This window comes from Amphibalanus amphitrite, unplaced genomic scaffold (genome assembly GCF_019059575.1).
Source record: "Amphibalanus amphitrite isolate SeventyFive unplaced genomic scaffold, NRLGWU_Aamphi_draft 000365F_arrow, whole genome shotgun sequence".
Taxonomy (NCBI): Eukaryota; Metazoa; Arthropoda; class Thecostraca; order Balanomorpha; family Balanidae; genus Amphibalanus; species Amphibalanus amphitrite.
Window position 1 is genome coordinate 1 of NW_024881859.1, and position 9,838 is coordinate 9,838.

Here is a 9,838-nt window from a genome sequence, read left to right on the forward strand (position 1 = left end):
GAGAGAGACGGAGAGAGAGACAGAGAGAGAGACAGAGAGAGAGACAGAGAGAGAGAGACAGAGAGAGAGACAGAGAGAGACAGAGAGAGAGAGAGAGAGACAGAGAGACAGAGAGAGACAGAGAGAGACAGAGAGAGACAGAGAGAGAAATTAGCCTTTTTAGAAAACGGTCGGTATAGGTATTAAGCGACAATGCACGTATTTAAAATGAACGTTAATCCTTCTGTAGTTCAACTAGCCTGTTCAACGTGTTACAATTTCCATCGCTAATGACCTCGCCTTTAGGCCATGTGACTGGAAGCCGGCAGCTAAACAGCAGATATTCTAGGGGCGCGGAAACCTTGAAGATTGGCTGTGCCGCAATATCATTCCTAGCGGTTTTGATACTTTTGAACCTGGCAAGATTGGCTCCATGCGCTCCGCAGATCGGCAAATTTGTAGTTAAGCAGCCCTGAAGGCACCGGCCAAGTTCCTTCGCTGGTCTCGGCCAAATAAGACACAAGGGACCAAACACAGTTTCACATGTTGGAACGTTTCTGATCTTAAGTCTAGAAACGAACGGTTAATGAGACCTGACACGCCGAATTCTGGCCTATAATGGGCTCTAGAAACTGGTCACAGACCAGACGTCATTTTGGTCAGGGTCATGAAATTTTCAGGGTAGGTGCAAACTTTTAATTGCAGATGGCCTGAACTTATCCTGACTCCTGACCGCATGGGCATTTATTTACTTATGGTGAGAAAAATAACTTACGGCACTGAAAGCTTCGCTGCTATCCGCCACTATTAACGCGAGTTATTCAGTGAGGAAAACCAAGGAGAGAGGTTCATTTTATCACCCCTAATAAAAAGGAGGGTTTCCATTAAAAGTAAACGGTAACATCGATAAATACATAACATCTGTATATTTCTCAATTTAAAGGTAGTGTGCCACCTTTGAAAGATTTCCCATTTTATTTTTCCTAGGATAAGAAGCTTCTGTTTTTACCTAATATCGCAAAGAAAATCAAAAATGGGCCTGGAATAGTGCCTTTTTCGCCTAAAAGTTTATCGGTTTTTCGATATGTATAACAACTGTAGTGGGCTGACCTGCAAACAGGCGTCGGCAACAATCGCGAATGCGGCGCACATGTGACAATAAGCAAAGGTCATTATAGAGTTACGACGTACGGGAATGAGTTATCAGCTGTCTAATCGTAGACAACACAATGTCGAGCCTTAAACTGTAAGCCTGTATTGGTATTGTTTCTTTTATTTGGCTGTCGAACATTATTTATGGTTTGAAATATGATTTTATGTAAAATAATTGATATGAAAAAGCCGTCTCTTAAGTTATGACCCCATTCCACCACACGCAAGTGGCAGAAATGACAATGATCAGCTGACGCATTTTTCTTGGCCGAAGTCAGAGCGCGCGGCCCGACGCACCACCACCGCACCACAAGGTATGAGCAGAAGCCACGCCCAAAGCCAGGGCCCCGGTAACGTGAGGTAGCCGAGTCGGGGCAGCGTGCGCTGACCCAAGCCGGGGCCGCAGCTTTGGGCGCGGTCTACCGCATCCCCGCGGGCAGCCCCGGGCTATCACATGACACCGGGAGGACGCGCGGCCCCGGCTTGGGTCAGCGCAAGCTGCCCCGACTCGGCTAACTCACGTTACCGGGGCCCTGGCTTTGGGCGCGGTCTACCGCACCACCTAACAGGCGTGTTCGAACCCGCAGGAGATGATGATGAACGGGTTTATCGAAACTTGATTGGATGAGCATATTGGTAATAGCGATTTCAGTGTGTGCATTTATTGTTCATAGTGGTGTGAAATGTGGTTGGGGTACGACCGACAACCCGTCGGGGCGAATTTCGCACTGGGGTACTCAAAATTTGAAGAATTTAAGACGTTTCCATGAGTTTTGAAGGTATGGATAAGTTCTAAAAATCCGGTTCTCCTTATCTGGGCCATTAACTCCATACGGTCCAGGAAAGCTGGCACACTACCTTTAATATGGTGAGTTCTTTCGTAATGTTAATAAATGCTTATTAGGTAAATAATATTGTAAGTTGACCATGGCACGACATTTCCATTCTATTTTATCCCGTTCGTTCTAGCCCCTCTCGCCTGCCCCCCCCCCCCCCCCCCCCCCCCCCCCCCCCCCCACCACCACTACCACCAGACCGGCTGAGTTGGCTGAGGCGAGGCTGGCTAAGGCGAGCGCCTCCCTCCCTTCATTCCAAACAGCGCCTGGCTGTCGTGACCTCTGGCCTCACCGCCCGAAGGCTCGCCCGCTGTCCAAGGACGCCCTGCGCGGGCCGCAGTGATAGCCTCTGCCGAGCCCCGCCTCTTTCCACCGTTCACCACGCGCTGGATTCATTCATGCCTCTGTGTTTCAGCGTCCTACCCGTTGGGTGGCACCACTGTAGTCATAGGCGACTGCAGGGAAGCCGCGGTCAGAATGCCCCAAACGGCGAATTTTGAGGTTTTCTTTTAATTTCTCCGAAACTAGCCGTCATACATTCAAACCTTTTTCCATGATCATGGGAGGGAGCTATACGAATAAAGCGGTCACATCTTCAGGCCTACAAAGCTGAAGACGAAAAAGATATAGCCGGAAAGGCAAAACCTACGCTTAAAACCCGCGGGACCTGTACGTTCAAAATACCATACCAGGCTGAAATCCCCATCCAATCTCGATTTCGCGAATAGGACTTTTCGTCTCCCCTGAGTAGGTACTCACGCAGCCGATCTCCTGAATCATCTTGAGCAGTTCGTTGCGGTAGACGGTGTCGGAGACGTATTGCCGCTCCAGCAGCTCCCAGTTGATGGCGTTACTCAACACTCCCTGACCGGGAAACGGAAAATGTTACTATTGCTGATTGCATTGAAGTTTGAACACTGCTCATCAGAAGCATTTCTCAGTTCTGCGAGACTGAGATAACGGACGCCAAAAGCAAAATGATATAGGTGTACAAAAGAAGGATAGAAGCATAGAGAATACATACAAATGAATACATATAATACATAGAATGACCAATATATGACTAGATACTAGGGACGTTCCAAAAGTAATGCCTCCTATTTTTTAACTCAAAAAGTTGATGAGATTGGGAGATGGGGGTGGCGTCATTAAAACGAACATACTTTTTTTGTTCTACGTTTATTTTTCTACATAGTCACCACTACTCCCAATGCACTTTTGCCAGCAATGAACGAGAGCCTTGATGGCTGGCTCGTAAAAGTCAGCGCCCGCCGAGGTGGTCCATTTCTTCACGGCGGCAATGACGGCGTCGTTGTCTGGGAAGCGCTGCCCACGTAAGCCGTCCTTAAGAGGCGCGAACAAGTGGAAGTCGGACGGTGCCAGGTCAGGACTATAAGGAGGGTGTGGCAGCATGTCCAGCCGAACTTTGCCAAACATTCTGTGGTCTTCAGACTCGTGTGTGGCCTAGCGTTGTCATATTGCAAACAGAATGTTTCAGTGTGGCCAAATTGGTGTAGCGTTAAGGGGAGGATGTATAAAAAAGTCGTATGAGGATGTCACTATTTTCAAAAAACTCGTCTTCAGTGTCATTTTAGGTGCAGTTTTTACAAGTTATGTGGAAAAAACTATACCTGACGTCAAGGTCTGGTGGAAGGTAAAAAAAATCCAAATATTATCATCAAAGATGTAAAAAGAAAAAATTGCAAGCGCGACAGTACGAGTATGACGGTGCAAATCGTACATCGGAACATTTTTAGTCTTTATTCCTACACTAGGTATGCTTTCACAACAAAAACGTTGTGATGACGTAATTTTAAAATTTCTGAGGATGTCATTATACTTTTCATTGGGGGTGACTTTCCCCGCAACATCACCAATTTGGCCACACTGGAATGTTTCTCTTCTTTTCTGGCCTTACGCGGGCTATCGGGGCCTTCAGTTTTGTCAACGTTTCAACGTAACGGTCAGAGTTTACAGTCGCTCCTGGTTCCAGGAAATCCAAGAGGATGACACATTGCCTGTCCTAGAAGACGGTGCACATCACTTTGCCTGCTGGCGCCCGGTGCGCGGACGTCCGGAGCGTGCTTTGTCTTTGACATCACTTTCACCGCTCTCAAAGCGACGGACCCATCTGCTAACTGTGCTCGCATCCACCGCGTCTGTTCTATAGACCTTCTGCCAACGTCGGTGAATGTCGATGGCTGCATTCCCTTCCCTGTGAAGGAATTCAATGACGCATCTCTGCTCTGACGAGTTTCCGTGACGAACTTCGTTTACCAAGACGTCACGCGGTAAATAGCTGTGATAGAGGAATGAAAATTTAAAGACATGCGAGTTAAGGTTAAGTCATGATACGGTGCAAATTTCAACGCCCTCCGATCATTTGGGGCGGAGTTAAAAAATAGGAGGCATTACTTTGGGAACGACCCTCGTAGAATGATTGACAATACCAGGGTCCAACATCCCGGTCGGCATAGCCCAATTTCTCCCTCGCATCACACACACACACACACACGCACACGCACACGCACACGCACACGCACACGCACACGCACACGCACACGCACACGCACACGCACACGCACACGCACACGCACACACACACACACACACACACACACACACACACATATATATAATATATATGTAACATATATACCATAGCATACGGCAAATGCTTACGCTGGTGAAGACGGCCGACGCTGAGGTCCAGGAGAGACACGGGACCAACGGTATCGGCTTGTGCCACACGGAGGCCGCCAAGGACGCCATCTGCCGGCGACAAAAGTACGTAACTTAGTAGCCGCCATCGGTAAAAGTCGTCTAGAAGACCGCTGGTCGGTACAATTTATGAGGAGAAATCGCTTTAACTACGGTCAAATAGAGCCATATGAGAAAATGAATAAGATTCCAATTATCTGCACACAATGACATGAACATATCTCCAAATGTTCATACTGTGCGTTGGATTCATCTCAGGTTACCTAACATACTATCCATTGGACATCGCTTCCTAGACACTCCCTAATCCCGAATGTGTCCATTGTCCCCGACTCACGAGCTCGCCACGCCACTGTCTCAAAAGTCCACCCCCTCCAACTCACGTGTCCGCCCATAGAGATGCCTGTGATGCCGAGTGGTCCGAGACCGCTGCGCTCTGCCCAGTGGAGCAGCGCCATCGACTCGAGCATCAGACAACCACCCATCACAAACAGGTCGGAGACGCTGCGCAGGCACGAACGGCTGCCGGTGGGGGGGGGGGGGAGGGGAAAGTCAGCAGGGAGAGAGCACAGGATGGCGATGACTGACGTCCGAGCCCTCGATCTGTGGGCCGTGTCCGTCTTAGCGCAATGCATGAGCTCAAGTTGACAATGTTGAGAAAAGGCGGTGCCAAGTTGAAACCGACAGACAACGGCCGAAGTTCTCGCTTCATTTTCCGTTGAATTCCGTTGGATTGAAAGAAATCCTTCGTCTCTATGACGCAAAAAGCATAGACGCGACGTCAAACACGCCAAGTCGCGATAAACACGTAAGCGACAAACTTACACTTGCTCAGCCGGCTTCCGGAGGCCATAATACGGGTTTTCCAGGATTATGGAGCCAATGCCATCCCTGAGCAAAGGCCGCGCCAACAAACTCCGCCTCTTCCAGAAAAACTGCAACCAAATGATAAGATGATGCTGTGAGCTTACTGTGGTAGATAACCAAGGTATCTGATCTATGTTATCTGATCACTGATTGCAGTGTCATTTGATCTCAGGTGAGACGGTATCATTCACCGCTCGATTACTCCACCGGGGGTATCATAGCAAAAGGAACTAACGATTTTGTTAAGCGTATGTTGAAAATACTGAATTTGGTTTAAAACCCGAACTAGCCAGCTTGGCACTCCGGTGCTCACATGGTCACCGGTGCCGGCCAGATGTAAGACGGTGGGTCGCAGTCGGGTCGGCCACTGGTTGGGCAGCACCGCCTGGAAGTATGCCGGTTCAGCCACCTCCGGCAGCAGGTCGGGGCAGTGGCGGCTGAACGGCGACTGGAACTGGCCCTCCAGTAGCGTGTACTCCTGATAGCGCAGCTCCTGTAAAAATTAAGCACAATCAGGTGGAATCTTGATGAATACATAATGGATATTTTGAGACTGGGTTGGGGCATGAATGATAGAATGGCCTGCTACATACCAGCATGGTCTAGAGAGCTTCAATTTCCCATCAAGCTGTTGGCAAAACAATAGACATATATGTGCATTAGGCTGAGAACCTAAAAAGATCAGCATATATATCACCAGAATTGCACTGTAAAGGGGCTCCTCATTGCTAACCTTTGTTATCGTCACAGGATGATCCCGATCCACCAGCTGCATGCACTTCTCTCGGTCACTCATGACCTTGCGGAACTGGAAGAGCCTCTTGAGGCTCTCTGGCTTGCCCCATCCTTTTGTGAAGAACTTTGTAAGAAGGATGGAACGGTAAATTCTGTCTGTTCTGCTTCCAGCCATTTCAGCTTCCTTCCATCTAATGAAATGATGCTTGGCGATCACCCCATCCGATATTCATATGTATGCTGCTTAATCTGCAAATAAAAAAAGCCTGCAAGTCAACTAAAAAAATGACAGTGAGGAAGAGATCTATGGAAAATTAAAGCAATAGGCTACCAACAATATCCACCACAGACCTCTGAATACTGAGGTCTATTATGTTTTACGGCCTTGGGTCTATGTCTATGATGTATTGATTCACACAAAAGTTCAGAAATCATGCAACTATGAATAAATGATTAATTATTTGCATTGTAATTGCCTGTGTCAGATTCTTGTGCGCAGTTGTTGAAATGTCTTTCAATCTTTACAATTTGCTTCAAAAGGATCAAAATGGAACTTTGACCCCTCGGAAACCAAGCTGGGCTCAAGTGGTATTAGGGGGGTCTGCATTTATGCCAAATCATCACTCCGGGTATCTGAAGTTGTTTTTAAGGATTCAACATTCAGAGAGCAGCTTTGGATAGAGATGCCCCTGGCTAGCTCTGACGTCCTTCTACTTGGCTGTATTTATCGAAGCCCCTCTGGTTCTGCCGAAGAAGATCTAAACAAGATTGGATCTCTATTCAAGCAGGCTACCAGCTCTAGATATACGCATGTAATTATTGCAGGCGATTTCAATCTGCCGCAGATCAACTGGCAAGTGGGTCTTTCCTCAGCCCCTCCCTCGCACTGTTCACATGGGTTTGCCGACCTGTTGAACGATGCATTTCTCTACCAGCATGTTGACAAGCCTACCAGATTTAGGCTCGGTGAAACACCCCACACGCTTGATTTAATCTTGTCATCTGAAGAGGCCATGGTTAAGAACTTGGAATATCTGCCTGGCTTGGGGACAAGCGACCACATCATGCTCCAGTTCCAAGTGGCATGCTACTGTCCTCCCACTGAGTCTTTGGAGCGCCACCTCAGTCTCAACAAGGGTAACTTCACACTGCTCAACCAATTAATGTCTGAAGTAGAGTGGCCATCAAGTACGTCTCTAGATACGCACGCCATGTACGATTTTATCAAGGCCAAACTCTTGGAACACTCTACCACTTGCATACCCTTTACCAAGTTAAAACGGAAAAACAAGAATATCTACATTAATGACGAAGCCATTCGGTTAAAGAAGCAAAAACGGACACTGTGGCTGCAGTACATGCAAACCAGAGACACGATCGACTATGCCCGATTCTGTCGTGCGCGCAACAAGCTCCGAACACTCACTCGGAACCTGCGGGCGAATTTCGAGAGACATCTGGCGACGAATCTACGAACGAACGCTAAAGGGTTCTGGCGGTATGCAGGCACTCGACTACGGACCAAGACTAGAGTGGAGGACTTGAAAGCAGAGGACGGAACGATGATTCGTGGGGATCGTGATAAGGCTAACCTGCTCAATCACTTCTTCCACAGTGTGTTCACGACCGAGGACCCCGTTCTGCCGGCACCACCACCTGTTTACCCTGGACCCCCACTGACCAACATTGCAGTGTGGCCAAATTGGTTTAGCGTTAGGGGGAGGATGTATAAAAAAGTCGTATGAGGATGTCACTATTTTCAAAAAAAAAAAAACTCGTCTTCAGTGTCATTTTAGGTGCAGTTTTTACAAGTTATGTGGAAAAACTATACCTGACGTCAAGCTCTGGTGGAAGGTAAAAAAAATCCAAATATTATCATCAAAGATGTAAAAAAAAAAACATTGCAAGCGCGACAGTACGAGTATGACTGTGCGAATCGTACATTGGAACATTTTTAGTCTTTATTCCTACACTAGGTATGCTTTCACAACAAAAATGTTGTGATGATGTAATTTTAAAATTTCTGAGGATGTCATTATACTTTTCATTGGGGGTGACTTTCCCCGCAACATCACCAATTTGGCCACACTGCAACATTGATATCAGCACTGGTGCGGTCAGGGAGAAACTGCTGAACCTAAAGATAGACAGCTCTCAGGGACCGGACGGACTGCATCCTCGCATCCTGCGGGAAACGGCACTGGTTATGGCAGAACCATGGGCGCGTCTCTTCCGTTCTTCATTGAACAACTCCACCTTACCAAGCGACTGGCGCAGGGATGAGATCGTCCCCATCTTTAAGAAGGGAGTGAAGGACAGCCCTGCAAACTACCGACCAGTGACAATGACGGCCGTGCCATGCAAGGTCCTTGAATCATTGGTTCGTGACCAGATGATGATGTTCCTCATCGATACTGATCAGCTGAGCAACCTGCAACATGGCTTCAGACAGAAGAGGTCGTGTTCTACGCAGCTTCTTGAAACTGTTGAAGATTGGACCCGTGCACTGGAGGAAGGAGACCCGGTCGATGCCCTGTACTTGGACTTTAGTAAGGCGTTCAATTCGGTACCCCACCAGCGCCTACTGTTGAAGCTCCAATCTTGTGGTATTGGGGGTCGCCTACTCGAATGGATCAGGGCATTCCTGACTGACCGACAGCAGCGCGTGACAATTAATGGTACAAAGTCGGACTGGGTTTCAGTTACCAGCGGCGTACCACAGGGGACGGTTCTAGGTCCCTTGTTGTTCCTGGTCTTTGTTAATGACTTGCCGGCCTGTGTCTCATCAGGGCTTAAGCTATTCGCAGACGACACAAAACTCTATAGAAGTGTCGGTCAGGCTGCGGATACTGTAACCTTGCAGAGAGACCTCGACGCTCTGCTGAGATGGTCCGAAAACTGGCAACTTCCCTTCAACCAGTCGAAGTGCAAGTCCCTGCACCTGGGTCTTCGAAACGCCAATCATATATACCACATGGGAGACACCCAGTTAGAACAGACTTTGGTGGAAAAGGACCTGGGGGTCAAGATAGACAACCAGCTCAAGTTTCGGGAACAGGCCGCCGCTGTCATAGCCAGAGCGTCGCACATCCTGACTGTCATCCGACGATCTTTCGGAGTCATTGACGAGATTACACTTCCAATGCTCTACCGGACCATGGTTCGCCCCACCTTGATTACGCCAATGTGGTGTGGGGACCTTTCAACCGAGAAGATCAGAAGCGCATTGAGCGTGTACAGCGGAGAGCCACGAGACTGGTTGCCAGCATCCGCCACTTGCCATACGAGGAGACTTCGGAGCCTGGACTTGCCATCGCTCTACTATCGGCGCCGACGGGGCGACATGATATCGGTCTACCAGGTGCTTCGACGGGGAGTGGATGTTGACCCATCCCAATTCTTTACCGCGGCGACAACGACCAGAACTCGAGGACACGAGTGGAAACTGTCCAAACCAAGAGCTGTCTCCAGGGTGCGGCGGAACGCCTTCAGCATACGAGTACTGAACGACTGGAACTCTCTGCCCCCTGCTGTGGTCGATGCGCCCT

At 48.5% G+C, this 9,838-nt stretch overlaps 1 protein-coding gene across 1 annotated transcript; it reads right to left on the minus strand.

Moving 5' to 3' along the window:
- Positions 1-2,726: 2,726 nt before the first annotated feature.
- On the minus strand, positions 2,727-9,829 carry LOC122389624 (protein ABHD18-like; the record flags this gene model as incomplete). The annotated part of the gene is made up of 7 exons (XM_043381821.1): positions 9,788-9,829; positions 6,289-6,539; positions 5,869-6,048; positions 5,514-5,623; positions 5,072-5,210; positions 4,650-4,739; positions 2,727-2,831 (listed from the first exon to the last, which is right to left on the minus strand). Coding segments are annotated over exons 2-7 (801 nt in total), but the record flags the coding sequence as incomplete, so codon positions are not given.
- Between the last annotated feature and the right edge of the window lie 9 nt (positions 9,830-9,838).